We start from the raw sequence: 17,700 nt of genomic DNA, 5'->3' as shown, positions 1-17,700 counted from the left end.
GATATACCTGTGTTTACTTTACTCCCTATCAATAGCCTCCCGGCGCCTAGGTACTTAGTTTTCAAAGTCACACATGTCTGCGTGGAGTAAGATTGCGGTTGGATATTCCCAAAGCCACCTGGATTCAAGTATCCCCATAGGAACTAACCAGTAATACCGCATTGAAGTATATTGAACAAAAATGCTCTCGTAGTATCAATTCCCGGAAATAATTAGTGTACACATATCAATCAGCTACGATATCTCGATATCCCCAGTATCACAAAAGAAAGGCGACTAGGCTACAGCATATCACCGAAAAGCGACACCGACGTAACGATTTTTTTTCTTTTCATCATGAATTTCTTTCCGACTTCGTAGGAGCAGACGAATTATCGTCTATCTACCTAGGTAGGTAGCTAGCTAGCTAACTTGGAACATCTACTATGAACGTTCATTTATCCTGCCTATTGAGCGAGGTTGGGCATTTGTTTAGTCTTATTTCCCTGGCCCGTATCCAAGAGGATAGGGGTAACCAGGTCATATCTCTCATACTCTATATATATATATATACCTCTCTTTCCTGCCAGCGCTGGTCGCGGTATAGTGAAGTTGCATCGTTGCTCTTCCCATTCGTTGACTCGTAGAACGTAGTTCGTCACCTGATTAATTATCCAGCGTCCCTTTTAGACCCGCCTTCGTCGTATATAATTTGATCGCGCATAGGTTGATTCCACAAGCTAATTACTACGTAGTAGTTTCGGACACTTTGGATTCCTCCCGTTTAGTATCTTCTTTGATATCATCCTTCTCTTCAGTAGCTACCTTGGCATTATCACCATGGTCATCGCTGTCGAGTTTCACGTATTCATTCCTACCATTGCGTTCCAGAACGGTGCTTTTTCGTGGACTGCCCGCACTGGAAGACCCGCTTTCGTCAGCCGAGCCCGCGGCATCGAGCAGGCTCTCGTCAAAACTATCTTGCGTAAGCGGCCTTCTCTCGTGACCCTCGCTGGCTCGGTGCTGTACATCTGACATTTGAATCTTCTCCATGCTGGTAAAGCCGCGTGAAGAAAGTGTAGGACTGCTTAACGGCGTGTTCTTTTCGCTGCTGGAATCTGTGTTCCCAGACCTTGATTTACGACTACCAAATCCCCAACCACCACCGCCACCTCCTGTTCCATTGGAAGTATTACTCGATCGGCCCCATCCTTGCTTCCGCTTCTGGTCTGCCCAAGAAGTCCAGCTTCCAATGTAAGCGCCGGCTCTCGCCCCAACGGAACTCGGTGTACTTTGAGTCTTTGTTGAATCTGCATTAGGTGCTGCGGTTCCATTCTTCTCTGCCGTAGCCTGAGTCGCTTGGGACTCTTCGGCACGCTTCCTTTGCGCCTCACGGAGGGCCTCCATATCGGCATATAGCTTGTTGAACATAGTACTTGCTTTATCGCGCCCCGCTGCCAGATTCCTGCCTAGCACTTCCCGGCCAACTGCGAATCTTTCATCCAGATGTAAATCTTGCACCTGCTGCTGAATCCGCCGTTGGACATCATCAATTGAAAGTCCGCCAGCGCAAGGATGCCTCGGTTCCACAATGTCAAATAGATTCGAGTCCGTATGCGACTCCCATATCCTGTAGTTTTCGGTTCTCATCCAGTATTCCACCCATTCATTACCAAAGTCTATAGAGGGGTCTCCTTCGATATGCGGAAGGGTTGCTTTAGGATTGTGTGCGTTTTTAGCGAGGTAATTATGATATTTGACGGAAGAAATGAGAGATAGGAGGTATTCTTCAAACTGAAGACGGATGAATTCTTCGCTACCACGATACCCCATCGTTTTCGGCCGGCCTGGATTGGATTCGTCCCATGTGTCATTTACCTCTTGTGTGACAAAGTCGATCCATCGTCTGTCAGAGTGGGAGAGCACTAATGCAGTGCGAAGTGATGTAGAAGTAATATTGATCGTGCTTTCGTCGAGATTGATTAGTATGTCGCTATACCGGTCTCTTTGCTGTAATAGTAATGAGTTCGTACTGCCAACTATATATGATTTCGTGCCGAAGTCTGCAAGGATATCCAATTGCTGTAAAGGCGTATATGGCCCGAATAGGCTCCCCTATATAGATAATTAACTCATGCCCTTATTTTTAAGACAAACTGTCTTACCTTGCCGAATATTTGCAATGGGAGTCCCATGTATGAGAGCAACGAGTTTCGATCACTAGTTCTCAAACTCGTCGGCTGAGTCAAATTCTTCTCGTAGTTATTCAGCTCTGGCCCTGCACAATCTTGGAGATTCCTAAGCAATCCGGGTATTAAAGAGATGAGGGAGAACTGCATCATGCACAGGCGCTCACACCGTGAGCCGAAGAAGAGCATCTAGTTTCCTAGTGAGTATAAGTCGGGTCGATAACGAACCGTATTTGACTGCTTACCTTCGGCTGCAAGAGGCAGCACTTTAAGAGCACTAAAGTCTGCCAGCGGAATTCCCTCACAAGTTCTCGGAGGCTCATGCCTAGGTATTGATCCCTGTCTACTTCCTCGTTCATCTGGCCGCGCGCCTTCTCCTCGGCAAGGCTCTCCTGGAACCTTCGCAGGATCTCGGTATCACTGAACTCGCGCTGGGCAAACCACGCACTGGTAACAACAGATAATCGTTCCCTCAGCATGCCAAAGAACTGTGGGCTATCTGCTATTACTACGACTGCCTTCTGCACCGTTGAGCGCGTCACGTCGGAGGGCCGAACCAGCAATTGCGAGGCGTCCAATTGTCTCGTACATGCTATTCCGAAGAGCGATGTCGCAGGAGAGTCGTCTTTAGCCGGTCGTAAAAGAGTGAAATACGAGAAGTCTTCGGTCGATCTATATGGGCCAATAAGCTCAGATTTGTACTAGATACAGATAGATACTATACTGAAAAGTAAACTCACGCATGGGCTCCGTCGCTTAAAGCCATAAACGGAAGCAATGGCCAGTCATACTCGACTGCTGGGTCCTGTCCTTCTTCTACTCCAAACCATCTCTCAACTTCAGGGCCTCTGTGGTGGTGAAAATCCACAACCGTTACTAAAGGCACGAAGCCTGCTCTACTGCTCTCGGTTCCCTCCCCAACAGGGCCAGAATTGGGCGTAGCCATAATAAATACCCGCGTGCCTAGAGGCAACCCAAATTACGGACGAAAGAGACGCGCACGCGGAAACTCGGGGGAAGTAGGTTGTCGATAATAAACGCGTATAAGTCGATCGTGGCAATTCCGAGCTAGCAACAATAATTTCTTTACTTCGAGCCGTAGACAGTTAAGAGGCTCGGCGGAACGAGCGGAGGCGGTGAGTTGGTAGCATACAGAGTCTCGGGGAATATAAGTCTGGGCAAAGGTGCGGCGGTTAAGGAGAACCAAGTCAAGATTCTCCAATAGCGGGACAGAGATGTAAGTTCGTCAATGCTCGAGACTAGCTGAATGCCTAGAATCGAGTCGGATTGGAGCTAGGCTGGAAAGTTTAGTGATGCCAATGGCCAGTTTCCAATCCAGGTGTAAGCAGGTTCCTAAAGGTCTGACAGCAGTTTCTCCCGTCGACGGTCAACAAGGAAATGTTAAGAGAGGAAAAATAACAAGGCAGCTCAGCGTAAGATCACATAAATGCCATTGGTGGAGTAATATACATGATCTTCAATGCCTCGTGCGGCATCGAGATGTTGTTTTCATGTAGCGGACTGTTGTTATGGTATGTATGTGTGTGTATGTACGTATTGTATTTTTGTATTGTATTTTTGTATTTGCTCATGGAGAAATTCCAGAAGATTGGATAATATCGATTTTCTTTCAGGTGTTGCAGGGTGGTCCCACGCCCAATGAATTAGCGATGTCAGCGCTGCTACAAGACCCCACCTACCCATTACCCACTATCCACTATCCACTATCCATTTGCCCACCGCGGTCAATTTAGGAGGTACCTAAGTGTCAATTGGTTTTAGCACCGATACACATGTAAGAACAGCCCGTAGATGCGTGCCTACCTGCATTGTGGAAGTTCCATGCAGACATCATCTTCCAATCACGTGTAGCGATTAGGATTTTGCGACGAACCCTTTTTATTTATTTATTGTTCTTTACAACACTCGCGTTAAGTTGTACCGTCCAACCTACAGCCAACTTACAGAAAAGCTGTACCGACGCCATAATTCCATATTACTAGTATTACTATTACTTACATTAGATATTTATAACAACAACACCAGCTAGGTACATTCTTCAACAACAAAAGTCCCCTCCGGATATCCCGCTGCCGCGTTCTCCTTCGTCCAACCCGCGCTAGGTCGGTTTAGGGGGGCTACGAAAGAAAAAAGATGTGGCGATATGCCATGCCAACTGTCTTGCATTGCATAAACGACGTCGACTTATCATAGCCCTTCCCGCATCGCAGCATCAACTGTTTGCCAAGCCCCCGAACGTTTGTTCATTAAAACCTACCGATCCTGCAGTTCGACGGAATATCCCACCCCCTTTGAGTCAGTCTATGTATGTGTGCGTGTGTATGTGTGTTTTTTTGGGTTTTTAATTATATCTCCGCGTCTTTGCCCGCCGGCACTTTCAACTCCTATCTACACATCTGCATTTACATGCCTACCTTATATATATGCATGTGTGCGGCCTGGCTACTAGGTCTCTTCGGCTATCAGTTGCTCGAAGAGGCGGACTTGCATATTCGCTCACCCGTACGAATGGGATGAGATCTCGTCCGGCATAATCCCACGCGAACTCATGTCTCTGGTTTAATCGTATTTGTTGGACTCGATGAATATGTCGAGAGAACTCACTGCCTGCCGCCTTTTATTATGCGGCTTGCCGAGACCCTACCTGTAGGCGAACCCGAGTCTGTAGTCAGTTACGCTGCGTTAGTTACCAGATCTCATGAGCGTAAATGCTCATATAACATACAATTTACCGCCAATGGTATTGTGAACGGCTCTCACCTTCGTGGGGGCGTTAGGAAGTAGACAGTGTCAAGGTAATATGTAAATATAATGGATTATGAATCCTATGAAGATAATATCCAGGCTCCAAGTAGGTTAATGGACAGCTACCCTCAGTAGACCTCGCGGTTTTAACAGATGTTTTATCACGTATCCTTCCAAGAATAACAATTGACTCGAAACCTAACAAGCTGTTACGTCTCTAAAGTTGCTAGACTGCGATTTTCACGACCAAATACTTGACTTTTTAGAATTATAATATCATTGCTAGCGTTTCCCTCGTCATCATCGTAACCTCAATCCTTTTACTTCCAAGCGTTTAGTCCCGCCCACGGATCATTATGTTGCTGTTGCTGTTGCTGTTGCTGTTGCTGTTGTGCTGACCGCGACGCGGCGCTTTGAGAACCTCCGTATGCGTACTCTTGTGGTTGTTGCGAATAGTGAATAGTCTGTTGTGGTCCTAACGGCGGAGGTCCGGGAGGTGGCGGAGGCGGTACGAAACCAGGAGGCATGTACTGTTGTGATGCCTGAGCTTGTGGATTCCCATATGTACTATATTGGTGCGGTGCAAATGATGTCTGTGAAGGCGGAGGCGAAGCAGGACCTCTACTTCCGACACCAAGCCCAAAGGTGGTCTGGTTTGGCGGTGGTGACGCCGGGCCAGGATTCCGGCCCCAAGCGCTGGGATTGTACGCGGCCTGGCCAAATTGTTGACTATTATGTTGCGGATTAGGAGTGAATGATTGTTGCGGCGTGGGTGCGTATGTAGTATTTGCCGGGGGGCTAGAAAACCCTGGATAATTGACTTGGTTTGGCGGCGGAGAAGCTGGCATTTGATATTGGCTAGAGGCGCTGGTCGTTTGTGGATAACGCGGAGCATTTGAAAAGGAGAGCGGCGTCGGGACAGGTCGGTTCGAGCCCGGGTTCGGTGACGGGGATGTGCTAGGATCCATAGACATGCGTTCCATCAGACCACGGAGCCTTTCCCGCTCTGCTTCAGCTTGCGTGCTCTTGTTTGCGGCTATCTCTTGCTCGATCTGGCTAAGTAGTTGAGCGCCCTCCGATCTCCTGTTGTTAACAAAAGTCTCAACATTCTTCTCAAGGCTATCAACCGTCTCTTTCATCTCCGTATACCAGTTCTTAGCACTCTGTAAGCCGGATTCCAAGTCGAGAAATTCTTGATATGCTCTCTTATACTTGCTGACTACCATGTTCCTTTGTCGTTGTATGGCCTCGTACTTGCTGCGTTCCGAGCGTACGCGCTTGTCCTGTAGAAGATGGCCGAAGGATGCCTGCAATTCCTTCAGCAGAGAAGCTTGCTTATGGTTGGCTTGCAGGATACGGTTTTGGTGAGGACGGAACTTCTCTAGTTCGGACTGAAATAGCTCTTTCTCGAAGTTCGGGATCGACTTCTTGTTTAGAATCAGGATTTGTGAGATATCGTCGTTGTGAACCTGTATTTCGTTAGCCTATTAATATGGACGCTCCTGGGCTTTACGTATATACCTTTTCTTTGAGGTCTTTCAGTACTTGATTCCGTTCCCTCTGGACTAGGTTCAGCTTCTTAAGGATGTCCTCAACTCTCGCTATCTGCTCCGCGACGCTAGGGCTACCATCGTCAAAATCGGTATCCAACAAGTTCGCTTCGCTACTAGCTGGGCTTGTCGCACCGCTGGACTTTGATCTAACTCTACTGACGGCCGTTTGGAATAGCGCATCAACTTCGCCCGTTTGCGCAGCATTCCGCATCTCCTCAAAAGCCACTTCGTTTTGACGGAATTTGGTGTAGAGCTGACCGTCACTCTTCGCTGCTTCATCTAAAGCTTCTCTATAACTTCGGATATTTCCTCGTAGAGTAGTCGTAAGCCGTGAGCTCGGCTGTTGCGTCCATTCGCTCTCGTACTTTGATCTCATTTTCTCGCAAACGCTCTCTTCCATATCCAGCTGTTTCGAACATCTATCCAGCACAGTCACGATTGCATCCTTGTCTATTCGTAGCGTATCGAATATCGAAATCGGATTCTCATGCCCCGCGACATCATCGCACCAAGTTTGGAAGTCCCCATCTGGTCGGATCTCTTGGTCAACACCCCCTTTTAGTACTTTCAAAGACATTGGTAGCTTCAAATAATCCAAACTGGTGGTCATTTCACTGTTAGCTAGGTCAACCCTCTCGGCCTCTGCGCGGACCAATTTCGCCTTTTCTTCGTCATATAAGCTTGCTGATTCGGTGACTGTGAACGGAACGATCTTCGCGAACAAATCTGGACCAGTTATGCGCTGAATATCCTGACCAGAATATAGTTCGTTTACGGGTATTGGCTTCGCTGCAGGGAGTTTCGGGACCGGGACCAAACTAGCCTCCGCCGGCACAGTCTGGTGGTAGATGTAGTCGTTGTCTTTTATCAGTTCCTTCAATTTCTCCTGGATGGTGGTTAGGTTCCGTTTTGTGATTTCCGTTAACAAAATCCCCGTGTCTGCACTCAAGTTCGAACTAGGTGGCATGGTGTTGGGGAAATTATTTGCCATTCTACTAGCTTCCTTCGCCTGGATTTCAGCCGCCGTAAGCCTCGCGACAGCGACACCATAAGAATTAGCATCTTCATCAGCAAGCGCTTGATAGTATTGAGAATTTGAGCTCATCAAGCTAGCTTTGATCTGGATACGAGTGAGTCAACGATCTTCATTTCGAGCCGCAGAATGACTTACCTGGGTAAAGAGGAGCCAGACTTTCTCGAAGATGGCCTTATTGACGTTTTCCTGGACTCCTTCAAGGGCTTGCTGGTACAGGTAGGCTGCCTGGCTAGATAACTTTGCCAGTAGACCTACCTTCTTCTGGTCTGCAACCTGTTTCTCTAGAAATATCTCCTGAGCTTGCGCAAGCATGATCTGAATTAGAGTCTTAACGGTATCTCTGCTCAGATCGGATGAAGGTGCATGTAAAAAGTTTTCGTTTATGTAAGTAAACATGCCAGCAGAGGCTTGGAAGGAATGATAAGCGGTTTTCAGACCAGCCTCTTCGGAGCGGGTTTGGTTAGCGGCGTGGCAGGACAGAACAGCGGATATGTTGAATATTATCGAGGCTTTCTCAAAGGCGAGGGAGTACTGAGATGTCGACTTGTGGGTAAATGCATCGAACCTAGCATACTCAAGTCAGAATTGATACAATGCCAACACTCGACCTCTGCAGGAATAGCCATACCATGTGAAAGAGATCTTAATATGCTGCTCGTCGACAGGAAAGCGGAGATCTAACAGCTCGAGCTGGCCGTAGTATCGATATAACAAATCCCTCCCGGAGGTGCTATCCTTCCCGGCACCCCTCATATCCTGGCGGAGGCGGTTGAGCGTTGCGCATTCTTCCGCATATCTTTCGGGGTCATCTCCATAAGTATCTCTAATGTAGGTCTTAAGCGGGGTGATCCAATCGATTTCGTTGGTAGCCTTCAAAGGCACCGAGATCATAGGAGTTTGCGTCATGGCGGAAGATGCGAATTGCGGTAGAAGACTTTGCGCGGCAAATTATCTCTCTAATATTTCCTAGGCCCGTCTATCATAAGGAAAAGCGGCTTCGTAAGGGAGTAGTCTATTATTGTCGTATGTACGAATACAAAGAGATGTGGGGTTGGTGTAATTTGATGCTGTATCGATGGACACTAGATCAGGTTATGAATTGTGCGTCGTGAATTTTGTCACCACTTCCAACACACGACACTCGCTCCAAGTTAGTTCTCTGAAGACAAGTTTGTACCAGGGGTCGGTGGATCTTCCAACATGCTGTCGTCCGAACAGCAAAGTTGCAGAAGGCTGGGTCGGACAAGGTGGGAGAGAGGTGTATAGTGTATAATGTATAGGTAATGTATGTAGCCTAATTAATTCTGTTGCGACGAGATGGTCAAGTCGAGCAGGATCAAGTGAGAGTTAGTCAACTAAGATGACGCACAAATAAGGTGGCACGCGGCGCGTTGGTGAATGCAGTGAGACACATGAAAGTGGCCATGCGAACGGAGGTTCGGGCTGGTAACAACAAGGACGTTTTCAAGTGTTCTGGGCAGGCGTCTATGAAAGTAGCCGCCGTAGGTTCAATCTTTAAGGCTTAAACCTAGGAGGTATCTACAGTGGGGTCCGGCTAGAAAGGTAAGGTTTGGCTGGGGCAGGCAGTTGGGACAGTTATCCTAAAGGTACCACAATACTTAGGTACATAAGGTACGGTGGGGTTTTGGTGCGGAGAATGAGATGGTAGGGCACTGTTAATCGTCAGCAGCGACTGCCCTGTAATAAAATCAGCGTAGGTTAGGTACCTACATATCTGCAAAACTACCAGGTAGGTACATACCCTACCGATGCCCTAATTTACCTACCTAAACTCACTTAACGTTGGGCAATCTAGGTCATATATTCCGTACATCTATGATAGCTTACCTATGTGATGTGTAACATGGCGCTTAACATACAAGACGCCTCTTAATGGCTTATAAAAAGCTTATAATCCTACCTACATGTACCTGATATCATGTTGTGCCACCAAAGAGGTACTTGCATACTTCACATTAAGGACGTCAAGGTTACATTAAATTACTTGTACATATGTATTTTCCAAAGTTAAGATGTTCTACCCCTCTTATAACACAAAACCACTAACCTAATAATATATCTCCCAAATCATATCATTTTAAACTCCTTTTCTTTTCTTTCCCAGATGCATACAATCAATAGTAGCCATATAGAACAGCATTAACTTCGGTTTACCAGACAGTAGTGTACAGATAGCAAGCGCACTTATGCAGGTGACGAGGCCATCAGCACGGCAAAGGACCCCTCTATCGTACGCCATTGGCTACAGCCTGCAATCCTCTTCCGCTCCAAATGTGCCATGATTGGTCCTTCAGGCGGTTAGCTTCGAGACTCGGAGAAAGAAGCAAGGGATGTAGGCGCTTAGCGGGCCGCCGCTACGACCTTAAACTCAATAAGGCTGCTCCCTCCTCCCGGCTCTCCCTACCGAGACCGCTCCTGCGACCGCCTGTAAGATCAATTCCGTACATTATCAATGCCCCATACCTTACTTACATCCCGACATACTTACATACGTTGCTCATTACATACATGAAGAACGTTCTTGTGGAGAAACTTCGTGGAACTTGGCATAGTCGAACGATATACCTTAGTCATCCATCCTAAATCCAGTTCATCGTATATCTCGAATTGAGGAGAGTGACCTCGCACTATATGACGTTCCTTGAAGCCCCTATGCGTAATATACAAGCTAAATGCATCCCGTTTTGGGTACCGAGGCGCGCAAGGCTGCTCTCACCGTTGAGTCGCTCCCACCGGCGGTGTCCAAATATCACCGATCCAGCCTCAACACCATCCATGCAGTTCCAATCTCTATTTCTAAACTTTTGGTGCTTTATTTAACCACCTATCTCCTGAGGCGTAAATATGGTACATGCTGTAAGGGGATATATATCGCCCACTCGTCCGGAGACGACATCCAAGAGGTATAGTATAAGCCTACTTCGAATCGGATTTTTTCTTCGGATCTTCGTCAGGCTTATTCTGATCATGCCCTTGGTCCTCTGGCCTTTTATGGGCTGGGTGGTTTGTCAAGTTATGCCATATAGATTTTAGAAATCCTTCGTTTCGATGTGACTCGGGGTCGTCATTTCTTGTTGCTTCTCCTGGGGTCCCAGATCTGTAAATCACTTGGGTTAGATACGCTGATGTATGGAAAGACATTGATTGATTTCTTACCCCGGCATCCTAACATTCATTATCCGTTTAGCTGTCTTGTCACCCATCTCGTCTGCCAACATCTCCACGATTGTCCTCTGGTTGGCCGAGAGATACTTCGGCATCGCCACTCGGTATTCAACTTTCAAGTCTCCCGCCGCGTTGCTACGCCGAGCACCTAGCTTCTTCATACCCAATCCAGGTAGGGTTATCTTGTCACCGGTGTTCGTACCTGTCCCAACCTTTACATTGACTTGTCCATCTAGTGTCGGGATAGTCACCTCACCACCCAGCATCGCCGTGGTTACGGGTATAGTTGCAGTATAGAGAATATCGGAGCCTGATCGCTTGAACTTAGGATCCGACGCTACCCGGACGAAAACGTAGAGGTCTCCTCGAGCTGTTCTAGCATCGGGTCCTGCCGTGCCGCCAGTGACAGGTGCGTCTCCTTCGCCGTCTAATCGTAGCCTCATCCCATCTTCAATACCCGCCGGGATATCTACAGTAATAGTCTTACTTTCCCTAACGGCCCCGGCCCCGGAACAAGTCCGGCATTCTGATCCCCTAGGAGTTGACTGACCAGTGCCTTTGCAAGTCCCACAAGTAGTCGCCACTTGGAAACCGGATAGGAGGTGCACCTGTGTACCTGTACCGCCGCAAGACTTGCAGTCCGACCGCTTGGTACCCGGCTTGAGACCGCTTCCATTGCAGCTATGGCATTGCACGAGGGGATGTATCGTGACCGTCTTGCTGGTTCCTCTAGCCGCTTCCATGAATGATATGCTCGTTTGTATCTCGATATTTTCTCCCACGAGTATTTCTTGGGCGAACGGATTCCTTCCACCAGAACGGCCTCCCGCGCCAAACGGGCCCCCTCGTCCACCAGTAAACGCGGAAAAGATATCATCGAAACCGAAGCCCGCACCGAAACCTCCTTGCCCCCCAAAACCCGCGAAAGGATGACCCGCACCCCCGAAAGGATCACCTCCCGGCTGGGGCCCGCCATTAGCATCAAAGCCGGCGGCGCCAAATTGGTCGTACTGTTCCCTCTTCTTCGCATCGGATAGGATTTCGTATGCGGACTGGATCTCGCCAAATTTGTCTTTCGCCGACGGGTCCTTATTTGTATCTGGGTGGTACTTCTTGGCTAACCCATAGTAAGCTTTTTTTATTTCGGCCGGCGAAGCAGATTTTCCAACGCCGAGGGTTTGATATGGGTCTTTAATAGCGAGAGAAGTAGGGCTAGCATGGAAGGACTATATCGACATCGTTAGTAGAAGTATAACTCAAGTTTGAAGAAACTAACATACCCGTCTGCATAATGCGGCTTCGCATCTAGGCTGCTTCGTTATAATATTTGGTCTTTTTGACAGATAACATATCGTGCTGACTTGCGCGCGCTTTCGTAAGTTAATTCGTAATCTCTGCCTTCGATATATATGAGCAGGGGAGAGTATGCGCGAGGGCAGCGCTGCCTTTGAGAATAGAGTCGATTTCATGTTAAATACTCCTAGTCGCACGTCAAATTCTACCGGATGTCGAAACTCCTTATAATATCGTATGTGTTTATAGAGCTAATCAGTCACGCTTGCGCATGTCGTAGAGGTAGGGAAAAAAGTGAAGATGATTAACATGCAACTTCGGAGCCGTTGCAATGACGCTCGAACTTTTTTTTTGCGCTAAGATACGGCGCCGAGTAAACGGGAAGATTCTCGATCCTCCAATGGCTCCACAGTTCCATGGAAAGCTTAACATGTGGAAAGCCACGAGGGACCAGCCACAGTACGGATGTATCCCGGCATCTGCCCGGTCGGGAATCTTCGGCAGCCGTCACGCGATCAACAAACATCTGGCAGCCAAACTATACCTATTAAAACTTACTCTATTCAAGAACAAAATACATGTAGCTATAGGAAAGCCGTTAAATGTAAAAGCCTAAAAGTAACTATTGATATTTCTAAAAATTGGTTTTATAAAAATTTGCTAAGCAGTAACCAAATATATCTTTTGAAAGAAAAGCTCGCCTCGAAATATTAAGGTACAATAAAATACATTAGGTTAGGTACCTAAAGTACTTTATAGACTCTAAAGCGTACCTGGACCGTTTCTCCATGGTAAAAACCTTTGAACATCTGTACGTGCTATGTACCAGCCTAGATCATCATCGAAGTCATATAAATAAAAATATTTAACCTGAAATGTCCTCGCATATAAGGTTTGGACCGATTGTTCTTACGTATATGTATTTGATAAACATGGGGCAATAAAACAGCCTAGCAGAACAAAGCGTTCCGGGCTTACTGGCTTATCGATATACCTAACTTAAACCCGTTGTCTACGGGTAAATTATGTAGATAGGTAACCTCGGGCTATCTATGAGAGGTATGTAGTACTAGTCTCAATAGCCATGCTATTATTAATATCAATTAAACAACCCTTGTCAAGCACGACGGGTTGAATATATTATTACTGTTAAGCCTCATTAACATGGCTTTATTTAAGGCGAGGCAAGTAAATGTTCAAAATAGTCTCCGTCCCTTACATATTCAAATTTGCAGGTACATAACATGCATACATTTTACCCACCTGAGTTTTCGAATTGAACTCGGAGTTACGCCAGATGCGGTGCCACTTAAAGAAGCGCGGCCAATCGCAATTTAATTAGTAATGGGAAATGAGAGGCGCGTTCAGATCCCGCATGAGGGGTTCGGTCCAACGCCGCTGCAGAACCGCGAAACTCAAAAAAGTGGCAGCTAGGAACCAAAGAGGTATCCACAAAGTGGAAACAATAATAAACATCATCTACGATAAGAAATATTTCGTACGAGGAGTAGATAACGACTTCTATTTAATAACAATAATAATACAAACCCGAATTGGTATTTGTCCTAATTGAATAGAAAACCCTCCTTTATATACCTGTGAGGCCCTATCCTAGAGCCTCGGAGTGTCCCTTTATGCTACCCATTCGTCATAGTCGTCGGCCCTTGTTCCTCCGTGATAGAGTCCCACCCAAGCGCTAAAACTCCAGGATAATGCAAAAAAAATGCGAGAAACCCAAATGTACCTATGCAAAGACTCAATGCGAGCCTAGCGATACGATAATGATGATGCTGTATCTACAACAATAAAAGTAACGCCCGAATCCAGAAGGGCAAATAGTTCTCGCTCTCAGCTCTCATGGGGTATATAGGTATGTATCATGGTAATGGGGAAGAGTGTGGTAAATCTTTGTTCCTCTTAATCTTCCCAACGCCTGGGTTCCTGACCTTGTGAACAAAGTCAACAATGACGTCGGTTTCTTGTACGCCGAGAGCATTGAAATGTTTTCTAACGACCTTCGTAAGGTTTTCCTTGCTCTGGCGTCGGTATTCTAATTTTCGTGCCATGGTGGGCGATCGCAAGCCGATTCCTGGTCGCGAAAGCACCCAGTGATGGTATGGGTTGGCAAAAGCGGTCGGGGTGTGGAGGAGGTATTTGCGACGGTAGTCGTGGAGGACATCTCGTTCAAAGGACGGCCATTGCAACTATATTGAGAAACAATTGTAAGTTAACTTGGAAGAGTAGCGTAAAATAGTCTAGTTGGGATTTACCCCTGGAGTGTGGTTTGGTTGGGACGCAGAAGTTAGTGCAGTCGAGGAGCCGCCGTTGACGGCTGTTACGTCTCGCAATTGTGAGCCCGTGGAACTGCCAACACGTCGAAGTTTTCCATTCGATTGGTTATGGTTAGATCCGTGGCCGTTCCGATCTTTGACGCTCGCCGTCTCCGACTTTGCGTCGTCGTGATTCGCTTTTGACTTAGCCGGCGGCATTTGGAAAGATTGTGATCAAAGATTGTGATCAAAGAACCGAGGAAAGTGACGAGGCTATGGTTGAACTCAGAAGTATCATTACTGGGGTTGCTGATGCGCGCGAGGAGAAGGCAGTAGGATAAAAATGACCAAGCCAGAAGAAGGATTGAAATTGGATCGCCTCGTTTTGACGCATTGGTGTGGGAGTAGAGTAGAAAGAGAGGAGGAGGTAGAGGCAGCAGACCACTTCTGTAGACCGCCCACATTATTACATGGTCATAATTTTTTAGGGATCGATCCCATGTCATTTCTTCGTTTCCAGGTCAGCTAACGTCAGCTAACGTGGTCAGCCACCAATGACGACAGTGGAACTAAATCGAGCCACCTACCGAGCATCGGACCCTGCATTTGGAAAGCCGTAAAGTGGAGAAGATGGGACGGGAGATCTGTGGGGTGGCCAATGCGTTAAACTTTAAAGGGCAATTATCAGTTTCAGAGATAGAGTGAAATCAAACTTTATATTATACCATTCCAGTGGTATAGTCCTTCCTTTACATGCAAATGTTTGTATTACCAAGACGGCCTTACAGACTTCGACAATATAATCAACAACATCTGCTTACAGGACAATAGGCATAGCCTACCCCGTTCAAAATGTCTACAGGTATGTATATCATAGGCTGTTTAGTAGTCATCAAAAGGAAATTCAGTTGAGATTTCTAACTTTACTAAGCAAGTTGTGGAATAGCGGTTGGGACGATTAAGCCCAGTTAGCCTGCTAAAGAGACGATTGCTTCAAGTCAGTGTCTCACTGATACCACGTGCTTACGATCTGAGAATCAAAGCTGCACCATGCTAAAATACATGTAGTATGCAACCACGTGGGCTAAGTTTCCCTTGGAAGTCTATTTAAAGAAGATGACGTCGTCAGCTACTGCAATATGCATGGTTACTTTATACATATATTATATATTAGATACATATTGCAAGTCAGACGAATTCAGCCACCCCCCACCACTACGAGGTGATTAACGCGTCGATCTAAAAAACCTCGCAGCTATGAGTTTAGACACGAACACCACTAGGATGAACGGTATGCGAAAATCCTAGGATCAGAAACGATTCATCAATATTATATGTTATCTATCACTTTACGTATAGTGGTGTCGATTAGCGCATGCACGTCATCGTAATGCCGAAAGGCTATCGAGTTCGTGGCTTTTGACGTGCAGAATTAGATCACGCCCCGTTCCAATGACATTCATCAAGCGTTGTGCCACCAGGTACTAACAAGGCTAGGCTTGGCTTAGTGTTAGGCCCATGACACCTGCATCTCGAGATGGAGCTGAGAGCCAGGAGTGGCTCCGCGATATGAAAATACACCGGCCATAGAAATCGAGAAGTGGCTTGATAAAACACAAATTGAAAGATTAAACTTAGCAGCTTCGGGGCGTGAGGTTGCCGTAACAAGCAACACGAAATTTTAATGCTCTGGGAACCAACACTCGCCGACGGAGTGCTATCTATTGGCTTGCTCCTATGTGCTGGTAAACCCAGTGGATCATCTCCAGTCATAGACAGATAGCGATCGAACGTTTTTGAGCCGAGCAAGGAAGTTTGAATACAGAAGCAATCTAAGGCTGTTAGCAAGGCTTCTGTCATTGAGGATATCCCTCTCGTCGAACATACCTTCAGCTTTAACGGCTTCCACCAAAACTAGGTAGCTGCGAGCTATAATTATCATATCATAGAGGGAAATCCTCGTCTAGGAGAAAAACTCAGGTGAAGAAAGAGTCTCGGCGGACTGTTAATAGATCCCCAAAAACTCCAGAACAGCACCCATAATCATCTGCATGGTTTTGTACTACTATCCATTACCAAGATCACTCCCCGCCTCCTATTCTTAAGAATTAGTTTATGTACCCCGAGTTTGGTCTAACATCATCTACTTTCGTCCGCCCGCAGAAGCTTCAGAGTAACATCAACATTCTACCTGTAAGTAGGCCCTTGGGGACACCTGCAAGATCTAAGTGCATGATAGTGGCGGAGTTCGCATGATATGCGCTTCTCGGCCTACCACCTCCGCGAATGGTCAGTGTTCGGGGTCTCCACGGCGCCATTCGGTGGTGAGCTCAGCAGGACGTTTAGGTAAAGGATGTGCGTGTATATAATAACAACGTTCGCCATGTGACGCTCAGCAGTAGCGGTCTTGTTACCGTTGTAGGAAATTCCTTGCCGAATCTTCTCATGGACAAGCTTGCACTAGTAGTTCCCGGAAAGTTATCAAGCCGCCGGCATGACTTATAGCTACCCTTAAGGTCTCATAGCTCTCGAATCGCTACCACTCGACTTCTTAGCTCGCACGACCTACTACACTATTTGTAGTTAGTATACGCTTCCATACTAGTTAACGTTTTGTGAAGGAGGGGTTCTACCCCAGAGAGGAGCCTGTATAGGAAAGATTTGCCGTAATTAGGAAGGCTATAGGGGCCGATCACTACTAGCCTCTACCTACCTCTTAAGCATAGTGTCCCCGGGGTAGACTAGCGAGCTGACATCGCTATACCTTGCACATTGCTCAGCGGCCCGTTGCAGTCTCATCCGTGCTAGTAAGATGGTAATAGCGAAACTACCTCAAGCAATATGGGTAAGAAACGCCGTGTCAACATAGTTTGAAAACGGGAGGTAGGTCTTAGTATTCAGATATATTAACGATTCAGATTGCTAGCTGTATCGAGAGTTATCTTCTCTGGATAGGAATATATCCATATCTATAATCCCCCTTGACATGCATGGGTCTTCTAGAGCTTCATACAGAAACAGAAACAGAAACTTGAAGCGAGCAACCCCTATTTTCCCCTAGCATGAGTATAGTATCGACTTTAGTACGACCGGTTACACATATCCAAAATGACGCGCCTGCCTAGCTTCAGCTAGCATAATAGCTGTGAGGAAGAGTCTCTCCAACTTCTCCCATGGGGTACCGATGGGTTGCTAAAACACAGGGGAAGTCAATGTAACAGCCGCAGGCATTTCCACTCGTCAGCTCGGAATCGCATCTTTCGCGAGCGGATGCTCGACCCGCTCATAATCACGAACCTAGCATCGAGCGTTGTCATTTCCGAGCCGTAGTAGTCACATCACGGTGCATTCGGAAATAAGGACAATAACTAGGTACCTAATTTACTACCTACGCACGCTTGTGGTATGGTGCCGTTCTAAGAATAGGA

General features: G+C 46.8%; 5 protein-coding genes across 5 annotated transcripts; 1 reads left to right on the top strand and 4 right to left on the bottom strand.

Annotated features, from left to right (window-relative positions):
- Position 1: 1 nt before the first annotated feature.
- Positions 2–3,405, bottom strand: F4817DRAFT_61271 (transport protein Avl9-domain-containing protein). Its single transcript, XM_049307689.1, has 4 exons — positions 2,909–3,405; positions 2,414–2,840; positions 2,145–2,357; positions 2–2,094 (listed from the first exon to the last, which is right to left on the bottom strand). Exons 1-4 carry the CDS (start codon positions 3,112–3,114, stop codon positions 727–729), a joined length of 2,214 nt encoding a protein of 737 aa, XP_049160378.1. The 5' UTR covers positions 3,115–3,405; the 3' UTR covers positions 2–726.
- Positions 3,406–3,778: 373 nt separating this feature from the next.
- Positions 3,779–4,977, top strand: F4817DRAFT_333600 (uncharacterized protein). The gene is made up of 2 exons (XM_049302776.1): positions 3,779–3,929; positions 3,993–4,977. The coding sequence occupies exon 2, from the start codon at positions 4,497–4,499 to the stop codon at positions 4,704–4,706; it is 210 nt and encodes a 69-aa protein (XP_049160377.1). The 5' UTR covers positions 3,779–3,929; positions 3,993–4,496; the 3' UTR covers positions 4,707–4,977.
- Positions 4,978–4,980: 3 nt separating this feature from the next.
- On the bottom strand, positions 4,981–8,753 carry F4817DRAFT_61268 (vacuolar protein-sorting protein BRO1). Its single transcript, XM_049307688.1, has 4 exons — positions 8,152–8,753; positions 7,659–8,088; positions 6,456–7,607; positions 4,981–6,403 (listed from the first exon to the last, which is right to left on the bottom strand). The coding sequence occupies exons 1-4, from the start codon at positions 8,427–8,429 to the stop codon at positions 5,255–5,257; spliced, it is 3,009 nt and encodes a 1,002-aa protein (XP_049160376.1). The 5' UTR covers positions 8,430–8,753; the 3' UTR covers positions 4,981–5,254.
- A 1,707-nt stretch (positions 8,754–10,460) lies between these two features.
- F4817DRAFT_314603 (uncharacterized protein) lies at positions 10,461–12,178 on the bottom strand (the record flags this gene model as incomplete). The annotated part of the gene is made up of 3 exons (XM_049300428.1): positions 10,461–10,641; positions 10,701–11,935; positions 11,990–12,178. 3 exons carry the CDS (start codon positions 12,176–12,178, stop codon positions 10,461–10,463), a joined length of 1,605 nt encoding a protein of 534 aa, XP_049160375.1.
- Positions 12,179–13,504: 1,326 nt separating this feature from the next.
- F4817DRAFT_333594 (uncharacterized protein) lies at positions 13,505–14,821 on the bottom strand. Its single transcript, XM_049302775.1, has 2 exons — positions 14,273–14,821; positions 13,505–14,206 (listed from the first exon to the last, which is right to left on the bottom strand). The coding sequence occupies exons 1-2, from the start codon at positions 14,489–14,491 to the stop codon at positions 13,880–13,882; spliced, it is 546 nt and encodes a 181-aa protein (XP_049160374.1). The 5' UTR covers positions 14,492–14,821; the 3' UTR covers positions 13,505–13,879.
- Between the last annotated feature and the right edge of the window lie 2,879 nt (positions 14,822–17,700).

This window comes from Daldinia loculata, assembly GCF_022478755.1.
Source record: "Daldinia loculata strain CBS 113971 unplaced genomic scaffold F4817scaffold_16, whole genome shotgun sequence".
In the NCBI taxonomy this organism is placed as follows: Eukaryota; Fungi; Ascomycota; class Sordariomycetes; order Xylariales; family Hypoxylaceae; genus Daldinia; species Daldinia loculata.
The sequence above is the reverse complement of the archived record's forward strand: the minus strand, read 5'-3'. Positions and strand labels throughout refer to the sequence as shown.